General features: G+C 49.6%; 1 protein-coding gene across 1 annotated transcript; it reads right to left on the bottom strand.

Annotated features, from left to right (window-relative positions):
- Nucleotides 1-1,142: 1,142 nt before the first annotated feature.
- Nucleotides 1,143-4,952, bottom strand: LOC123080039 (probable methyltransferase PMT19). Its single transcript, XM_044502895.1, has 6 exons — nt 4,236-4,952; nt 3,945-4,155; nt 3,525-3,822; nt 2,405-2,785; nt 2,223-2,300; nt 1,143-1,749 (listed from the first exon to the last, which is right to left on the bottom strand). Exons 1-6 carry the CDS (start codon nt 4,881-4,883, stop codon nt 1,536-1,538), a joined length of 1,830 nt encoding a protein of 609 aa, XP_044358830.1. The 5' UTR covers nt 4,884-4,952; the 3' UTR covers nt 1,143-1,535.
- Nucleotides 4,953-20,840: the final 15,888 nt, after the last annotated feature.

Raw genomic sequence — 20,840 nt, 5'->3', positions numbered from 1 at the left:
TCCTTTCCTCCGCATCTGCCATGACCGTCGGCGGGAAAGCACTGTGGGGCAGTCTGTCGCCGGTGATGAAGCACGCGGTGGTTGGCCTTGCCACCGTCTGGCATAGCCGTCGTGCCAGGCGGATCAAGGGCGGCTTGCCGGCCAGCTCACCCAAGGTCTCCGACGAAGAGAACGACAGCACGATGGAGACAGGCTCTGACGACTCCGCCTCGGCTCCCCGCGCCTCCTGTGCACGCCGGCTTCACCATGGAGCAGACACAGGCGCACTTCAACGCCGCCATGGCGGAGGTGCAGCCTGCGTCGGCGCCTCTATCAGTGTTCCAGCGGGCGCAGGAGGAACAACGGTACAACTTGTTCCTCCTGGAGCAGCACCGGCTGGCGGAGGGCTAGATCTACTGCTAGCGTGTGAGCGAGGAGGCCGTGGCGGCCATGGCCACGGCGAACCCCACTTCGTGGCGGAGCAGCGTGCCATATGATGCCGTCCACGCTCAAGCCGCCGCTTGCCAGGAATTGGCCGCCATGGAGGCGCGGCTGCACACGATCACGGAGGAGAACAACGCCAACCGCGCCTCCTACGCATCATTGACGAACCATCAGCCGGCCCGGTGGGACGGAGACAGCACCGACGCCACCATTTTCATCGTGGACCTCATGTCCACCAGCGACGGACAGGTCGCGGATTCCTCCGAGGATGAGTAGGCCACGGGAGGCGGTGGTGCCTTGTGTCCCATGTGGGCCAGTCCGTCTCCCTTGTTCTACTCTTCCTCGCCAGAGACCACACCTTCACTTCGTCGGTCTTATCGCCGGTGCTCATGGAGACGACGGATGGAGGACGACACGGGCTTGGACGCCGGCCGCCGCCTCCGTGGGATAGGTTTAGGGGAAGGTCTTTTTTTTTCTTGTTCTAAATGTTCGAAATGTAATGAAATATGTCATGTTTGTATGAAATCCGGTTGTGTTTGCATGAATTTCATCCTATCTGTTGAAAAAAAGTTTGAAATGCAAGAGGCTAGCGTTGGATGTCGTCCTCCCGCATCCGTGTCCGCGGACGGATGCAGGAGGATTTTTGCGGGTTGTGGTTGAAGATGCCCTTACATCATTTAACCAACTCGGTGGCATTTGGACGCCGTTAGCCAATAGGATAATTGAAAAAACATCACATTGCTTCCCAATATTAATATACTCTTCCCTTTATCCAAAAACCATACATTGCTTCAGGAGCAAACCGCGGGAATCCAAACAGGTCTGACCAGTGACCAACTCTTCACTCCTACAAAAACATGTACATTATAATACAAACGCACGTTCATTATATTTACAAAGTGCCAGGGTAGGTGTTGGTAGCAGCTACACCACACTACTCAACACCATGCATGCTGGGGGGCAATGTACCAAGCCTTGGCAGGGTTATTTGCTTATCTTATCTGGACATGTAACTGCAAGTGTAGCCTCGCCTTCGGGCTCTTCGTCTGTACTCTGTACAGGTAACTGCTAAGATCATGGTACTGTCAACGGATGCCGTTGTAGTTCTTGTACTAGCTCCCTGGCAGTTGGAGCGAATTGTCGACGATGAGAAGCTTCTGAGGGTCTGGGCCCTCATCGTCCGTGTTGACAACCCGGCTGCGCCATTGCAGCCGATCAGCAGCCTCCTTCACTTTCAGAACAACATCAGCTGCGTCTCGAATTATCGTGGCGCCCCCTGGCCGGAGAATTCGGTCCATCTCGACCAGTATGTCAAGGGTACCACACCTGAAGATAAATTGGTGTCAAAATAGTGCGGTGAACTGTAATACCTTCCTGAGTTGCATGGTGACTATGTGCTTTTTGAAGGCATCATGTTTGCCAGGCCATGCGTTGAAAAAGGAGAAGCATAACTTTTAGGCCCCTTTTGTGGAACAGAAATTGACAAATTGTACACATACTGATGGTATTCAGCAATTAAGGGATTCAAACAATTGCTGTAATTAAGCCGGGCGGATTTCATGTTAGCTACTCCATGAAAAAAGTCATGGTGCGTGCCTCCTGAAGTCTTGATGTTCAGGGAGAGTATGCCCCTGGCAAAACTACGTGAACCATAAGGTTTGTAGTGGCACAGTGGGTACTCTTTATTTAAGTAGAGTTTGGTACCCTCAAGCTAAGTAAATTAGAAATAGCATTCATGTCTCTTTCTGAGTCTGTTCTGCCTCAGAACAGAACAAGTATACTTGAACAAAGTCACTTACTTGTTGATATACAAGCTGAATACTCCATTAGCATGTATCAGATCATATGTACGTGGATAAGTAGAGAAAGCTTCACACCTAACATAAAAAAATGACTCGAGATAGTGAGTTCTTGTCTATATCTTAATGGAAAAATAGGAATAGTACTCCATTACAAGACAACAGTCGCTCTGTAACATTACCAGTCCATGTATGTTCCAATCAGGCCGCGCTCATAGATGATACCAAGGGTGTTGTTGTCTGTTATATTTGCAGGAACCACGTTCATGACCCAAACAGGGTATTTCAACATGGCAGCGGCAAAGCTACCAAAACCAGCATTCATGTCCATGACATTTCTGTAACTCCTATGAGATAAATCTTTCAAATATGTTCCATAGAGTTCAACTCTTCTCCTCCAAACTGAACAGTCATGTTTGTATGCCTGGATGGACATCCCCTTAATTTCCCCATTGGCTATTCTTGGTGGCACTGTAGCAAGTCTTTGAGGCCATTTCTCCAGCGGGCCACCATCAAGTTCAACTCTTGGAAGATGAGTTCTACACATCGAAATATTTACATACCTGCAAGATAGAAGACCAAACACCCTTTAAGAGTTTGTCGATAAAGTAATCATTCAGTGCAAGCAAGATAAGGCTAATATGTTAGATTATCCAATGACTCAGCAAGTGCCTTCTTTTTGTCCTGTTCAGCGGTAAGCTCTTTGGATTCACTGGTGTTGTACTCATACTCTTACTAACTCACTGGGTAAAGTTCTTTTTAGTTATTGAGTTGTCTCCTGAAAATTTCCAGGCACACTTATGTAGAGATGGCTAATATTTTAGATTATCCAATGACTCAGCAACTGCCTTCTTTCTGTCCTGCTCGGAGGTAAGCTCGTCGGATTCACTGGTGCTGTACTCATACTCTTACTAACTCACTTAGACGCACCTTTTTGTACATGCTTTAAGTGTTGGGTAAAGTTCTTTTTAGTTATTGAGTTATGTCCTGAAAATTTCCAGGCACACTTAAGTTCAACTAACCCGGAGAACTAACATTAATGTGTATACAAGCCCTCCCATGTTATGTACAGACTGACAAACTTCAGAAAGTAACGGCCATAATTTGTATGTTTCTTCTCAGCCTCACAATAACACGCGCGGAGTATAACATAAACATTAATCCTGGCCAAATTACTCTGTGCAGTGTCAACTTCTTGGGTAGCATTGAGTACCATGGAAAATGAAATAGTTAACTATTCATGCTTCAACCACACAAAAATTCCCAGAAAAGCAAAGTTCAGGCTGCCAAGGAGAACCTTACCAAGCAGTATCTGGGTCATCTTCTGTACAGAGTGGTGGTGATCTCAAGAACTCTGCTTCTTGGGCACAATGGAGATGATTAATAGGCTTTCTCCAAACAGAAAGTGTGCCCTTATCTGACACCTTTTCCCAACAAAGCTTATTTGCAGTATCTTCCATAGCTAACTGCTCACCATCAAGGTTCTCGATTGTTTTGTTGGGGCCCTTGTAGGGTGATTTCCAGCTGATGGGTGGACTGGACATAACCCAATACCCACCAGGTCTGAGAAGACGGTCAATTTCCAGCATATACAGCCCATCTGGAATCAGCTATAAGGTGAATGAGAACATCAGAAAATATGTGCAATCATAAGTTGGATACAAAGACAGAAAGTATTTATGTGATTTTCCGCAGTTAGTATCGATTTAGTGCATGTCCTACCATGAGCAGTCCATGAAACATGGCAGTCGGCGCAGTGCACCATGTCGAAGGACCTCGAAGGATAAGGCAGCCTGCGAGCGCCGAGCGCTCCAATCATCGCGGGCAGTCCACGCTCCAAGGCGAACTGGACATCCGCACCGTGTCTCTCCCTCGGAGCAATGGACATGGTCAGGACGCCATAGCTCAACAGGTAGTCCCCAAAGCTCGCAACCTGCAACGAGCCACAGCATCAGCGATGAGAACATACGGTAATCTACTGGAAGCACGAAGTGATTTAGTCCAGTTACTCACTCCGCAACCGATGTCGAGCGCCGTTCGCACCGCGCCGCCGCGGAGCGGCACCACGCGCTCAAGCTGCTCGACGTAATTCCCCGCCCCCTTGGGGAACACCAGCCACTCCCCGCGCGCGTGCACGGGGTCCTGAGAGGCGGCCAGCTTCGCCACGGTAAGCGCTGGCAGATCCACGTTGGCGTACCGCGCGCGCTCCCGCCGCGCGGGCCACGGCGGGGGCGGATGGTACCCGGGGGGCGGGGGGACGCGGCAGTGCGGAGGCGGGGGCGGAGGATGAGGCGGTGGGTCCTCGGGCGGGTGCGGAGGATGAGGCGGCGGAGGGTGCGGGGGGCAGTGCCGCTCGCCGGAGGGAGGCTCGTGGCAGGGGGTGTGGTGGGAGGCGTTGGGCGGGCAGGGCGGGACGGGCGGCGGCGGGGGATGGGGGTGCTCATGGTGCTGCGGCGAGGGTTCGGGCGCCGGGGGGAGCGCGGCGGTGGTGGAGGCGCTGGTGGACGGGGGCGGCGAAGCGTAGTCGTCCCGGGCGCGGGAGACGACGGCGGAAATGAGGAGGAGAGACGTCGCGGCCGCAGCGGCCGCCGCCCCCGCGAGGGAGAGCGCCCGCGGCAGCGGCTTGATGACGGCGTCCACCGCCGGCGCCGGGAGCGGCATGGCGTCGCGTGATGGATACACTGGGCTGGACAGCAGTATCGGATGCTCCGAGCATCCGAGCTAGTGCTCGAAGCGTAGTGGAGTGGTTCCGGTGCGGCCGTCGTGTTCGTATTTGAGGAGGGCGGCGGGTACCCTCGCAGGCCCGGCCGTTGTTGTTGGATGGGCCCCGCAGAAAGTCCAGTCCATCCATTTGCATCCAAGGCAGAGCAGCTAGGCTCGATTAAAATATGGCCACCCCTTAAGAAAACGGCTTATCTAAAAAGTTAAAATATAGCTTGTGTTTGAGTAGTATATATAGCTCAAACTAACTTGAAGAGGCAAATAAACTTTAGTGTACAAACCAGTTCGTTTGGTTGTTTGGATAGTTTGCATTTGTCTTTTAACCAGATGGTGTTCTTTTTATGGGTTTTAACCTGATGGTGTTTGTTGGGGTTTGGGAAATAAATCCAAATAGATCACTAAATCCATGTATAAAAAATTGGAAAACTCCTTGTCTGGTTGTAGGCACAAATGGATTGGGCTGGTAAATTCCTCTCAATATTCAAATCTTCTTGTGGCAGCTATTTTAAGAGGTTGTGATAACTAGATAAGTTATGTAAAGAAAATGTTTTCACGGTAATCCCATGTGTTTCTTTTGCAATCAAGTGGAACCATCCTAACACTTGCTCCTTTTCTACCCTGTTGCCAAGGTGGTTTGGAGAACCGTGGGCACTTGCCTATGCCCTCATAGTTCTTCGCAATTTTCTGGTTGGTGTTACGTATTTTGGCGTGATGGCGAGCAACAGTTTACTGTTGGGCTTGCTACTATGGTCTAGTCCATTTGAAATGCTCCAAACAAAATGACCTTGGAGAGCAAGATGATAAAACACACTTTTTAGATTGTTTTTGCCGTGACGGCGATGCGGCAGTGACAGGCGGTATTCTCCTGCACCGCTTCCTCGCATTGTTCAGAGAGCATCTATCTCCGGGCGAAATCGAGCTATCAAGGCCTTATTCAGAGCCTTCCAGCTCTCCAAGGCCACCAGCAAAACTCACAGGCGCCCCGCTGCATCTCGAAGGGGTAAGGGTCGAGGCCGACGGGCAGCGGCTGGCTGACCATTTGTGCGCGCCACCTTCATCGAGTGCACTCGTCTTCATGTACATACTCTTCGTGATTAAGGACAGCATTTGGAGCTGCATCCCCTTCCCAGTGTATGTCACGACCGGATTTTCGGGATAAAATTTCCCAGAAAACGGCCTTTGTGCTCACCAGCCCCAGGATTACTGTTAGCTGATGAGACACCAACTTGATACAAGAATTCCAAGCAAGGTACAAAAATATGTAGTACAAGACCATTGTGGCCTAGGAGTACAACATTTGGTTTCTAGCGGTTGAAGGCGGAAGCGGTCTGAGATACAACTGCGTCTATGGGACTCCATTTCCCACAAGAACAGCTGACCAGGATAACTCCTATCTTCGCGAGGCTGCTATCGTCAATACGTAGGTTCCGAGGCTGTCACCGCGATGCTTATCTCCATGCGCGAAAATCTGGCCAAGACAATAGCCAGGGACAAGCCAGTGAGTACGTTTGAATGTACTCGCAAACATTAAGAACACGGGGATAATATAACAGGAGATAATCATACTCCGAAACACTTATGATGATAAGTCTGCCATGAAGTAAACAAAAATCTGTGATGCACGTGTGCAGAGAAAATATGGACGTGTAATACGGGAGTAAGAGAAATGCACTGAGCGAGTGTCTAAAATGATTCCTCGAAAGGTTGCAAATAAATTAACGATGCCGCAGTAATAATGCCGGTGCCAAACGAGGGTCTGAAAGACTCCTCGAGAGGAAACTGCAAAAATGATAATGCCGGTGCCAAACGAGGGTCTGAATGACACCTCGAGAGGAAACTGCAAGAATAATAATGCTGGTGCCAAACGAGGGTCTGAATGACTCCTCGAGAGGAAACTGCAAGAATAATAATGCCGCAGTCGGGCGTCGGGGCGACACCACATAAAGGGCTTATAACAGAAAAAGAAAGACAATGCGTGCCACAGTCGGACGTCTGAGCGACATCGCATAAAGGGCTTATAAAAGAATAAATAAACCACAAGCATGCCGCAGTCGGGCGTCTGAGCGACACCACAGAAAGGGCTTATAAAAAAATAATCACAGTGAATATCCAGGAGGTAGAACCATCGCAGGGATACTAAAAAAAATACATAATGTAAAAGGTTAGTCCATATTAATAATAAAATTAAAACATGATCCTCAGATGTCACAGGTCATAAACAAAAATCTAGTCTAGCCGTTTCTCCATCCGAAGACCGTCACTGAGTTCTAGCTAATTCGTTCTCCATCCGAATACCGTTACTATGATCCAGTTAGCCGTGTCTCCATCCGAAAACCGTCACTGAGTTCTAGTTAAATCGTTCTCCATCCGAATACCGTTACTAGATTCCACTCAGACTGTGGTCCTTACCTATGAACATGGCTATCCAACAGGATATATCCTCTGCAGAGGGAGTACTATTTTCCCACGAGTAACGGATTTACTTAGTCCATCGGGACTAATTCCGCCTACGGCCTTTTAATTGAAAACACGCCTGACCTGCACACACCAGCTTAACTCACCGATGTCTGGAATCACCCACGACACCTGCCAAGCAAAACTCTAAGTGGGGAGGCTACAACCTCGACGTAGCATGGGATCAAATTTCTATACGCGCGCTCTAAGGGGTGCCCCCCTCTCGGTCCCAACCGGAAACACCCATGCCCCCGGACCAAGTGGCATGCCTACCGGAGGCCTCCGGTATCTTCCACTATGGCCTCTCTGTACGGTGTGTGCTTTGGTAAGGGGTTGACAACTTACTGAACCATACCCCGTCTGCGACAGGGACAAGTGGTGGTACCAACAAATAGGGAAGCTACTGATCAAGACTCGACCTACGACCGACTCAGGTGGTCCAAGTGTCCTCCAACAATATTACCAATAGTGGAATAAATCACCACTCATCAAGCCTCACCATGCCATACCGGACATACCCGTCTCGACGAGGGACTAGGGACAAGCTCGTGTCTACCCAAGACCACGACTTTCCCGGCTTCCTTCCGGTATGCATGAGGAGCTCACGAGGGTGATCCAAATCCCTAGCGTATCCATTGCTGACCACAAAATAACTCCAAAAAAGCACTCATGCATGAGACTTTATCGTTACATAAAGATAACGCACACTCCAAGCCAAATGGTGTTGTAATCGTATCAGAACACCACAACAAAATATTATGCCAGAGTCCAGAAATGCTTGCCTTCAAGAGTATGTAAAGGATGCATTTTTTTGAAAGCTTTCTCTCCTCTCCTTTATCCCTATTTTGCAAAAAATCCAAATAACAAATATTTCAAACACAGTACAAAAAGTTGACTCAAATATTTTTGAAATAAATCTTAAAATAAACTAGATGAAATTTGGGCGAGGTAGGAAAAAGAATCAATTCATTTGGAAATTTATTTTAAAAGTTATAGCCAGTCAAAGTTTGGTCAAATCTCTGTTTTTAAATAAAACCAGAAAAGAAAACGTTTCGGGAGAAATACGCTTTCGCAGCAGAGGATACGTACTCGGGACTTATGCGCCTTCACTTAAAACAGAGAAGACGGCGCGCGGGTCACTGACAGTGGGTCCAGAGGGCCCACTGGTCAGGTTTGACCGTTCTTCCCTCTCCCTCCTCTTCTCTGCCCGACGGGAGCAGGACTCCGGCGATCACCGTCGACGAACGGCAGCGCCCCACGGGCATCCGAAGGCGGGGATGGAACGGCCAGACTGGGGTGGTCCTCTTGGTGGTAGCTGGGTCGTCGGAGGTGGAAGGAATCGCCGGAGGCGAGCTCCGCGGCGGAGGGGGCTACGGGTGAGAAGTGGTTTTTGGGCTCCGGTGGTCTCCGATCGAGGTTGGGTTGCTGGGCAGCTCCGCAAGGACAAGGGGAAGTTACTGGTGGCGTTGGTTGGGCGAAAGAGGGGCTGGCTGCGACGTATTGCACCGGAGTTTGGCGGCGGCCGAACTGGCCGGAGTTGGTGAAGACGGTCTTCTCCGGTCAATCCATTGCTAGGGAAGCTCTGCGGGGAGGGTCTGAGGTCTTGCACGAGCTCGGGGGTCCCTTAAATAGGCGCCCGAGGTTGGACCGCAGCGGCCGAAGATAAGATCGCCGGCGACACCCGTGCTGTAGCTGCAGGGCGACGTGGCGGCGACGAGCGTGTGCCGACGAGCTTCGGGATAAGACCGAGCTGTTCATAGGGGCAGCTGGCGCGCTGGTGTGGTTTGGGCGGTGCCGAACATGGCAGAGCTCGCTGCCGACGCCGGCGTGCCGCCAAGAGCTCTGCCAGCGGCGCTGCAGGGCGCCAGGGGTGGCGTGGGGAGTGGGCGAGGCTAGTGCGCTGCTCAGCAGGTGAGCAGGGGCCAGGGACGGGTCGCGTCGAGTGCGGCAGTGCGGCGCGGCGGCTCAGTGCGCGCGCGTGCAAAACGTGCGCTCTGGGCGCGCCCAGAGCACGCACGGAACCTGCTCGACGAAATGCCAGGGCGGTCTAGAGCGCGAGGGTGGGGCTGGCAATGAACAGAACAGGGGTAGGGGTGGCTAGGAGCTCAGTGGACATGGTTGCTGGGTCATTGGAGCAAGTTCACAGTGCAAACTAGGAAACATGCCCAAAACTGACTGTGCACACCAAGTGCTCGACAGAATGCCAAGTGCACTTAGGCAACTCTTGGAGTGGCCAAAATCTCCAGATCAGGGTCTCTTTAGGTGTAGGAGATGATGTCAAGATCATAAGGGCAAAACCAGAAACTTGTTAGTGCAAGTTTTGCAAAACTCCAGTTTTGGACAGAAAGAAAAGGGGTTTATAGCATGCACTTAAAAACCTCCAATGAGTCCACTCTCCTGGACTTAAGGGTTTTGAAGGGAGGGCTACAAGTAGGAAAAAGCTCAGGGTCACTAGAGCAAAATAAAATAAGGTTGCAGTACAAATCACCAAACTGGGCCAGAATGCAAAAGAGGTTGTTTTACTCAAATTTTTCAAAGAACAACTCTGGGTTTTGGTGTAAAGTTGAATTGTATGCATCCACTGACATCTCCAAACACTTGGAAGAATTTTTAAAGAAATATTTAAATGGGTTGTAGTGCAAAAGTGCCTACTGGACCAGATTGGAAAAGTTGGTGTAGAGCTCAAAATCTCCAATGGCCAAAAGGTATTTTTGCATAAAAGTGATGTGGAAACATCACATGACATCCCCAAATTTTGGTGGAAATTTTAAAGGCATTTATCAAATGGTTGGAGTGCAAAACAGGCTCCAAATTCAAAGAAATCATTTCTGAGAGAATAAAGTTCTGAGAAAACAAATCTTGCAATTAAACCCACTGTTAAAGAATTGTTTTATAAAGAGGGCATTCAAGTCCAACAATACCTTTTGAAAGTTTTCCACTTGAAGTAAAAATCCACAATAACAAAAGGGTAAATCTTGACAAATGGAAAAGTTTTATTTCCTGGCAAAATTTTAATAAATAAAACAAGGTCAAAATTTTGGGGTGTCACAACACTACCCCCTTAAAAAAATCTCGTCCTCGAGATTTGTTAAAAGCTGTTTTGAACAAAAACTGTTTTTATCAAAAGAAATCATTCAACTGCACAAAAACAAAGCGGCTATAGTGAGAGGGCAATAAGTGGTGTAAAACCACAGTGTAATACACTGGCGTAGCGTGGGAAAATATCTATGGTTGGGGAAAAACGAGATATATGCTGGTCATACCCGAGAGCACAGTGCTCTCTCTGGCTGACAGGTGGACCCAGGGCCCACTGTCGGCCTCTTCTTCTACCTCTGGCTCTCTCTTCTCTCTCGCGCGCTCTCCCGCGCTTCCTCCACCGGCGATGCCTAGCTCGTAGGGCATCGAGGCCGTACCGTGGTAGTGCGCGGCGTGCTAGCTGCCGGTGCAGCGTGCACTCACCTCGCGGGCCAGTGCGCTATCAGCACTGCTCGCGGACTCGCCTCCGAACACCGGCGGTCGAGCGACGAGTGGCGCTGGTGGACCTCGCCCACCGTACACCGATCTCGAGCTATAAACTGATCGCGGTGCTCCTCTCTTCTTCCTCACACCTGGCCTCGCTTCCACTTCTCCTTCCTTCTCCTCCACTGCTGCTAGCAGGAGCTCGAGCCGAGGCTTTAATGGCGGAGGCGATGCCGGACTGGTATGTGGTCCTGGTGTGTGGAGGATTGGCGGTGCTGCTGGGGTTCTCCGTGCTCCTGTGCGCGATGATCCTGGATGATCGTCGAGATGCTGCCGCTCGAGTAATAGCTCTTCGCGGTGGCGGCGATCACGTGGATTAGGCGCGGCCTCGAGGGCTAACTGCTGTCGGTGTGCTGGGGCAACTCGTGCCTGAATGATCACTCACAAATCTCTCTCACTGAGACTGTGGTGTCCTCGAGTGTGGTTAGTTAGGCGCAACAATGTGCTCAAGGATTGGTAATAGTGCTCGAGGTCGAGTGGTTGTTGCCGTGAGTCTGCTGTTACGATGCTGCGCGAATAAAAATCTATGTCGTGAAAAAGGCATACGCAGCAGTGACTCGGGGAAAGAAATCTCATCAAAACATGTTGCGAGAGAAAAATAATTAAAACAAAACTAACAGCAGTAAAACTGCTCACATAACAGGAACTAAAGAAAATCGGATCCGTCGCACAAAATTTGGGAACCACGAACATGCTACATCACATAAATAAAATACTAGGATAATAAATACAGCGGTGACGTTTACAACGAAAATGGCAAAAGGACAGGGTCCTGAGAAAACGCCTCTGGTACTGGGGCACACTCCTCTTCTATCGGGGGAAGCGGGTTGACTAGTCGATGAAAGCGCCTCTCCTGGTTAGGCCTCAGTGGTCTGCCAATAGCGATTCGAGGATTTAAATTAGCGAGGCTCTGGAGATAACTCATTACCCGCTGAGTCAAACGCTCCTGGGCGATAACGTACTGGGCAAGGTTGGCCAGTACTGGATCTCTCTCAATTCGTCCACCGGGAAAAGATGCAACTTCTCCGGGTGCTGTACGACTCGGAAAATAATAGTATCCTCGCTCGCTGGCATAGGGTACCGCGAATCGAAGACGAGCGAGCGCTTCGTACGCAGCAGCTTCTATGGCCATATGCGGAGTCGGCATGGATTTCCCCACGAAGGAGACTTCTGTTGGGTCTTGGTTTGGTATGCGGGAGGGATGTGCACCACTGCCCAATATTTCGAGGTGGATGAGGTGATCCTCGATTTGAGCAACTCGTACTGGGGTGGACGGGTGGCACTCATAGTACTGCAGGTGAAGTCCCACAATAATTTGACAAAACTGCCCGGGGTTGCGTCTGGGGTTCTCAGATAAATACTGGGGGTTGGCATGGCAAAGGAATGGCTGAGAGAGTAGTGCACAAGGTGGGGAGTACTCGGCAAGGTCACGAAGTGGCCTTTATATAGCATCGGGGCTGGGGTTAATCACTGGGGAAAAGGTGACTGGTTGTCGATCCTGTTCTCGGGTCAAGGCCACAGATATACATATCACATAAATGTGACGCATTACTGTGGGTGCCGTCGGGGTTGGTAGCTGCGCCCGAAATTTAAAAATGCAACTGTACACTAACGTACACATGCATAGTTACTACTCCAAAAAAATAGGAGCATTCAAGCAGACAGCATTAAATAAAAGCGATACCAGGCCACACCGATACAAAGCGTAGGAAAACTAAGGCTCGATACCACTCGAGCGACTTAGTCTACTTCGTTAATGTCTAAGTGGGCTGGCCTTGCGGACGCCGATGCTTCTCCACGGTTCTCACCGTCGGGATTTGCTGGTTGAGGTTGAGGGGCTGCAGGGTCGGGGTAGTGGTGATGACCATCGCGGGGGTTGTTGGCCACAATCCCGTTGGAATGGGTTCCCAAAAGGCGACGAAACGCTTCTGGGGTCACCAAAGCACTCTGGTGGAGGGCAGGCGCAGACCTCAAGGGGTCGATCGGGTGTCCGAACAGCACGACTAGGCTGTCGACGTTGGGCTCCGCTTCTCTTCTCGCCGGGGCTCGGCGAACCAGTTCTCCACAAGCTGCGATCAGATCAAGGGTGACCTGATCGAACAGTTGCTCTAGTGCGCTTACATAGCGCACCAGATGCAAGAGTGCAGGATCTGTCTCGTGATCTCCGTTGGCAACCTGGGGCGGCCTACCATACCCGTCACGACTGGGGTAGTAGTAGAACGAGCGACAGTTAACTCTGGGCGACAAGTGCCGGAGTTGAACTATAGCTTCTCGGGCTGCCAGTTGGATGGCTTGTGGCTCAAAGGAAGTTGTCCTTCCAGTGAACCTGTAGGGGCGTTCTGGCGACAGACCCCTACCGTAGATGTGCACAGTGGCCCAGTACTGACGGCTCTCACCGTACATGGGTCCCTGGTACACAACATATTCAGGAGGCTCTTCTAACGCATAGGCACGGCGGGTGAGGTTTGCGAGCACGGTCACAAAACCTCCAAGGTTGGTTGCGGTGGTCTCATTGTGAACAATGGGACCAGGCATCGTGGCTTGGTTTGGGGAAAGAGGCTGTGCTGTGCTGTGGCTAGCGTGCCCTTTTTATAGGAAAAGGGGATGGAGTCTTCCCCCGCACGCTTGTGATAGAGACGGGTTGGGTGTCGGTCACTGGCGCGTGATCGACAGGCTAGGCTGATAGGTTGGGCACCGTCCGCCGAAAGGCGTCGGGTCACTGTGTAGCTATCTTACGCGGGAAGCTTGACCGGGGTTAGGTTAAGGTCTGGTGGTCTGGTTAACCTAGGTTTATTGACCTGGCTAAGATAGGGTTAGCCAATGGTCAGCCTGGCTCTGATACCAAGTCTGTCACGACCGGATTTTCGGGATAAAATTTCCCAGAAAACGGCCTTTGTGCTCACCAGCCCCAGGATTACTGTTAGCTGATGAGACACCAACTTGATACAAGAATTCCAAGCAAGGTACAAAAATATGTAGTACAAGACCATTGTGGCCTAGGAGTACAACATTTGGTTTCTAGCGGTTGAAGGCGGAAGCGGTCTGAGATACAACTGCGTCTATGGGACTCCATTTCCCACAAGAACAGCTGACCAGGATAACTCTTATCTTCGCGAGGCTGCTATCGTCAATACATAGGTTCCGAGGCTGTCACTGCGATGCTTATCTCCATGCGCGAAAATCTGGCCAAGACAATAGCCAGGGACAAGCCAGTGAGTACGTTTGAATGTACTCGCAAACATTAAGAACACGGGGATAATATAACAGGAGATAATCATACTCCGAAACACTTATGATGATAAGTCTGCCATGAAGTAAACAAAAATCTGTGATGCACGTGTGCAGAGAAAATATGGACGTGTAATACGGGAGTAAGAGAAATGCACTGAGCGAGTGTCTAAAATGATTCCTCGAAAGGTTGCAAATAAATTAACGATGCCGCAGTAATAATGCCGGTGCCAAACGAGGGTCTGAAAGACTCCTCGAGAGGAAACTGCAAGAATGATAATGCCGGTGCCAAACGAGGGTCTGAATGACACCTCGAGAGGAAACTGCAAGAATAATAATGCTGTTGCCAAACGAGGGTCTGAATGACTCCTCAAGAGGAAACTGCAAGAATAATAATGCCGCAGTCGGGCGTAGGGGCGACACCACATAAAGGGCTTATAACAGAAAAAGAAAGACAGTGCGTGCCACAGTCGGACGTCTGAGCGACATCGCATAAAGGGCTTATAAAAGAATAAATAAACCACAAGCATGCCGCAGTCGGGCGTCTGAGCGACACCACAGAAAGGGCTTATAAAAGAATAATCACAGTGAATATCCAGGAGGTAGAACCATCCCAGGGATACTCAAAAAAAAATACATAATGTAAAAGGTTAGTCCATATTAATAATAAAATTAAAACATGATCCTCAGATGTCACATGTCATAAACAAAAATCTAGTCTAGCCGTTTCTCCATCCGAAGACCGTCACTGAGTTCTAGCTAATTCGTTCTCCATCCGAATACCGTTACTATGATCCAGTTAGCCGTGTCTCCATCCGAAAACCGTCACTGAGTTCTAGTTAAATCGTTCTCCATCCGAATACCGTTACTAGATTCACTCAGACTGTGGTCCTTACTCATGAACATGGCTATCCAACAGGATATATCCTCTGCAGAGGGAGTACTATTTTCCCACGAGTAACGGATTTATTTAGTCCATCGGGACTAATTCCGCCTACGGCCTTTTAATTGAAAACACGCCTGACCTGCACACACCAGCTTAACTCACCGATGTCTGGAATCACCCACGACACCTGCCAAGCAAAACTCTAAGTGGGGAGGCTACAACCTCGACGTAGCATGGGATCAAATTTCTATTCGCGCGCTCTAAGGGGTGCCCCCCCTCTCGGTCCCAACCGGAAACACCCATGCCCCCGGACCAAGTGGCATGCCTACCAGAGGCCTCCGGTATCTTCCACTATGGCCTCTCTGTACGGTGTGTGCTTTGGTAAGGGGTTGACAACTTACTGAACCATACCCCGTCTGCGACAGGGACAAGTGGTGGTACCAACAAATAGGGAAGCTACTGATCAAGACTCGACCTACGACCGACTCAGGTGGTCCAAGTGTCCTCCAACAATATTACCATTAATGGAATAAATCACCACTCATCAAGCCTCACCATGCCATACCGGACATACTCGTCTCGACGAGGGACTAGGGACAAGCTCGTGTCTACCCAAGACCACGACTTTCCCGGCTTCCTTCCGGTATGCATGAGGAGCTCACGAGGATGATCCAAATCACTAGCGTATCCATTGCTGACCACAAAATATCTCCAAAAAGCACTCATGCACGAGACTTTATCGTTACATAAAGATAACGCATACTCCAAGTCAAATGGTGTTGTAATCGTATCAGAACACCACAACAAAATATTATGCCAGAGTCCAGAAATGCTTGCCTTCAAGAGTATGCAAAGGATGCACTTTTTGAAAGCTTTCTCTTCTCTCCATTATCCCTATTTTGCAAAATATCCAAATAACAAATATTTCAAACACAGTACAAAAAGTTGTCTCAAATATTTTTGAAATAAATCTTAAAATAAACTAGATGAAATTTGGAGAGGTAGGAAAAAGAATCAACTCATTTGGAGTTTATTTTAAAAGTTATAGCCAGTCAAAGTTTGGTCAAATCTCTGTTTTTAAATAAAACCAGAAAAGAAAACGTTTCGGGAGAAATACGCTTTCGCAGCAGAGGAGACGTACTCGGGACTTATGCGCCTTCACTTAAAACAGAGAAGACGGCGCGCGGGTCACTGACAGTGGGTCCAGAGGGCCCACTGGTCAGGTTTGACCGTTCCTCCCTCTCCCTCCTCTTCTCTGCCCGACGGGAGCGGGACTCCGGCGATCGCCGTCGACGAACGGCGGCTCCTCGAGGGCATCTGAGGGCAGGGATGGACTGGCCAGACCGGGGCGGTCCTCTTGGTGGTAGCTGGGTCGTCGGAGGTGGAAGGAGTCGCCGGCGGCGAGCTCCGCGGCGGAGGGGGCTACGGTGGTGAAGTGGTTTTTGGGCTCCGGTGGTCTCCGATCGAGGTTGGGTTGCTGGGAAGCTCCGCAAGGACAAGGGGAAGTTACTGGTGGCATTGGTTGGGCGAAAGAGTGGCTGGCTGCGACGTATTGCACCGGAGTTTGGCGGCGGCCGAACTGGCCGGAGTTGGTGAAGACGGTCTTCTCCGGTCAATCCATTGCTAGGGAAGCTCTGCGGGGAGGGTCTGAGGTCGCCTGAGGTCTTGCACGAGCTCGGGGGTCCCTTAAATAGGCGCCCGAGGTTGGACCGCGGCGGCTGAAGATAAGATCGCCGGCGACAGCCGTGTTGTAGCTGCAGGGCGACGTGGCGGCGACGAGCGTGTGCCGACGAGCTTCGGGATAAGACCGAGCTGTTCATAGGGGCAGCTGGCGCGCTGGTGTGGTTTGGGCGGTGCCGAACATGGCAGAGCTCACTGCCGAAGCCGGCGTGCCGCCAAGAGCTCTGCCAGCGGCGCTGCAGGGCGCCAGGGGTGGCGTGGGGAGTGGGCGAGGCTAGTGCGCTGCTCAGCAGGTGAGCAGGGGCCAGGGACGGGTCGCGTCGAGTGCGGCGCGGCGGCTCAGTGCGCGCGCGTGCAAAACGTGCGCTCTAGGCGCGCCCAGAGCACGCACGGAACCTGCTCGACGAAATGCCAGGGCGGTCTAGAGCGCGAGGGTGGGGCTGGCAATGAACAGGACTAGGGATAGGGCAGCTAGGAGTTCAGTGGACAAGGTTGCTGGGTCATTGGAGCAAGTTCACAGTGCAAACTAGGAAACATGCCCAAAACTGACTGTGCACACCAAGTGCTCGACAGAATGCCAAGTGCACTTAGGCAACTCTTGGAGTGGCCAAAATCTCCAGATCAGGGTCTCTTTAGGTGTGGAGATGATGGCAAGATCATATGGGCAAAACCAGAAACTTGTTAGTGCAAGTTTTGCAAAACTCCAGTTTTGGACAGAAAGAAAAAGGGTTTATTGCATGCACTTAAAAACCTCCAATGAGTCCACTTTCCTGGACTTAAGGGTTTTGAAGGGAGGGCTACAAGTAGGAAAAAGCTCAGGGTCACTAGAGCAAAATAAAATAAGGTTGCAGTACAAATCACCAAATTGGACCAGAATGCAAAAGAGGTTGATTCACTCAAATTTTTCAAAGAACATCACTGGGTTTTTGCATAGAGTTGAATTGTATGCATCCACTGACATCTCCAAACACTTGGAAGAATTTTTAAAGAAATATTTAAATGGGTTGTAGTGCAAAAGTGCCTACTGGACCAGATTGGAAAAGTTGGTGTAGAGCTCAAAATCTCCAATGGCCAAAAGGTATTTTTGCATAAAAGTGATGTGGAAACATCACATGACATCCCCAAATTTTGGTGGAAATTTTAAAGGCATTTATCAAATGGTTGGAGTGCAAAACAGGCTCCAAATTCAAAGAAATCATTTCTGAAAGAATAAAGCTCTGAGAAAACAAATCTTGCAATTTAAATCCACTGATAAAGAATTGTTTTATAAAGAGGGTATTCAAGTCCAACAATACTCTTTGAAAGTTTTCCACTTGAAGTAAAAATCCACAATAACAAAAGGGTAAATCTTGACAAATGGAAAAGTTTTATTTCCTGGCAAAATTTTAATAAATAAAACAAGGGCAAAATTTTGGGGTGTCACAGTGTATCCATCACGCGAGGTAGTTCCTGAAGGAAATATGCCCTAGAGGAAAATAATAAAGTTGTTATTTATATTTCCTTATATCATGATAAATGTTTATTATTCATGCTAGAATTGTATTAACCGGAAACTTAGTACATGTGTGAATACATAGACAAACAGAGTGTCCCTAGTATGCCTCTACTTGACTAGCTCGTTAATCAAAGATGGTTAAGTTTCCTAGCCATGGACATGTGTTGTCATTTGATGAACGGGATCACATCATTACAGAATGATGTGATGGACAAGACCCATCCGTTAGCCTTAGCACAATGATCGTTTAGTTTATTGCTCTTACTTTGTTCATGACTTATACATGTTCCTCTGACTATGAGATTATGCAACTCCTGAATACCGGAGGAACACTTTGTGTGATCTCAAACGTCACAACGTAACTGGGTGATTATAGAGATGCTCTACAGGTGTCTCCGATGGTGTTTGTTGAGTTGGCATAGATTGAGATTAGGATTTGTCACTCCGTGTATCGAAGAGGTATCTCTGGGCCCTCTCGGTAATGCACATCACTATAAGCCTTTCAAGCAATGTGACTAATGAGTTAGTTGCGGGATGATGCATTACGGAACGAGTAAAGAGACTTGCCGGTAACGAGATTGAACTAGGTATGAGGATACCGACGATCGAATTTCGGGCAAGTAACATACCGATGACAAAGGGAATAACGTATGTTGTTATGCGGTTTGACCGATAAAGATCTTCGTAGAATATGTAGGAGCCAATATGAGCATCCAGGTTCTGCTATTGATTATTGACCGGAGATGTGTCTCGGTCATGTCTACATAGTTCTCGAACCCGTAGGGTCCGCACGCTTAACGTTCGATGACGATTTGTATTATGAGTTATGTGATTTGATGACCGAAGTTTGTTCGGAGTCCCGGATGAGATCATGGACATGACGAGGAGTCTCGAAATGGTCGAGAGGTAAAGATCGATATATTCGAAGGTTATATTCGGACACCGGAATGGTTCCGAAGTGTTCCGGGTATTTTCCGGAGTACCGGGAGGTTACCAGAACCCCCCGGGAGAGTAATGGGCCTTAATGGGCTTTAGGGGAAAGGAGAGAGGGGCCTCAAGGGGTGGCCGCGCCCCCCCATGGGCTGGTCCGAATTGGACTAGGAGGGGGCGGCGCCCCCCTCCTTCCTTCTCCCCTCCTTCCCCTTCCCTCCTTCTCCTAGTTGGAATAGGAAAGGGGGGGGGGCGAATCCTACTTGGACCGGGAGTCCAAGTAGGACTCCTCCCTATGGCGCGCCCCCTATGGCCGGCCTTCTCTCCTCCCCCCTTTATATACATGGGAGGGGGCACCCCAAAGGCACACCAAGATTGGTCTTAGCCGTGTGCGGTGCCCCCCTCCGCAGTTACACACCTCGGTCATATTGTTGTAGTGCTTAGGCGAAGCCCTGCGCTGGTAACTTCATTATCACCATCGCCACGCCGTCGTGCTGACGGAACTCTCCCTCGTCCTCAACTGGATCAAGAGCTCGAGGGACATCATCGTGCTGAACGTGTGCTGAACACGGAGGTGCCGTACGTTCGGTATTGGATCGGTTGGATCGTGAAGACGTTTGACTACATCAACCACATTACTAAACGCTTCCGCTTTCGGTCTACGAGGGTACGTGGACACACTCTCCCCGCTCGTTGCTATGCTTCTCCTAGATAGATCTTGCGTGATCGTAGGATTTTTTTTTGAAATACTACGTTCCCCAACAGTTCTTGCTATCCGGGCATCTTACCCTAGGCACTTTGTATCTTGCATCATGCTAGTGTATTGTATGTTATCTATGATTGATATCAACAGTTGTATGGTGCTCAAACGGAACGTGTGTGGCCTTAATAATCCTGTGCGCCACCAAATTGTGTGTAGTCTTGTTCATCATCATCACACCTGTCATTTTTCTCTTGGAGACAAAGGTCGAACTCATGGAATGTGTCCTTGTACTGGAAATCCTTGGCCTGGCCTTTGTTGATTCCTTGTGCTTCCTTCTTGCCATTGGTACACGAGGGGGAATCATCCTTGCCTTCTTGTCGAACCTGTTTGACATCACTAACTCCACCAACTCGATGCCTGCCATGGTGGTAATGCGTGCTTCGCGCACCTCTTGGAGTATTTTAGTCGTTCACGGCGCTCGGTCGCATAGTGACAAAGTTGTGTTCATATAGAGGAGACGATGAACCTCAAGGCTTCCATGCTTCTTGTATGGATTATATCAGGAGACTCAACTTGGTATGCAAAGTAGAGGATAATAGTAACTCATCTATAAACAGAAGGTTAATGAATGCTTTTAGGTCGGCTTTTATAATTCTAAAGGTCTCTGAGCTGCCGTTACACGATCTAAAATTCACTCAGGATAGCAACTGTCAAGTACAAACTAGAACTAAGACTGATCATGTCTTTTGCACTGGTGAATGGGGTTTGTTGTTTCCCCAATGCCACATGCTTTCAATTTTTTCATCTATCTCTGATCATTGTGCAATGGTGTTCACTGGGCAGGTTTTCCAACGCCAATATAGTGGCAGGCAGCTAGGCGGGATCGATCTGCGCAAGCGGGAGGTGGAGGATGAAGACACCAGGGACCTTATTGTAATTTCCTTTCTCTGTGGGGTTCTTATTGTAAGTTGCTCCACTTAGTACCGGGTTTTCACCAAGTTT

Source organism: Triticum aestivum, chromosome 3D (genome assembly GCF_018294505.1).
Source record: "Triticum aestivum cultivar Chinese Spring chromosome 3D, IWGSC CS RefSeq v2.1, whole genome shotgun sequence".
Lineage (NCBI taxonomy): Eukaryota > Viridiplantae > Streptophyta > Magnoliopsida > Poales > Poaceae > Triticum > Triticum aestivum.
Note: the sequence above shows the minus strand (reverse complement) of the source record. Positions and strands in the feature narration are given on the sequence as shown.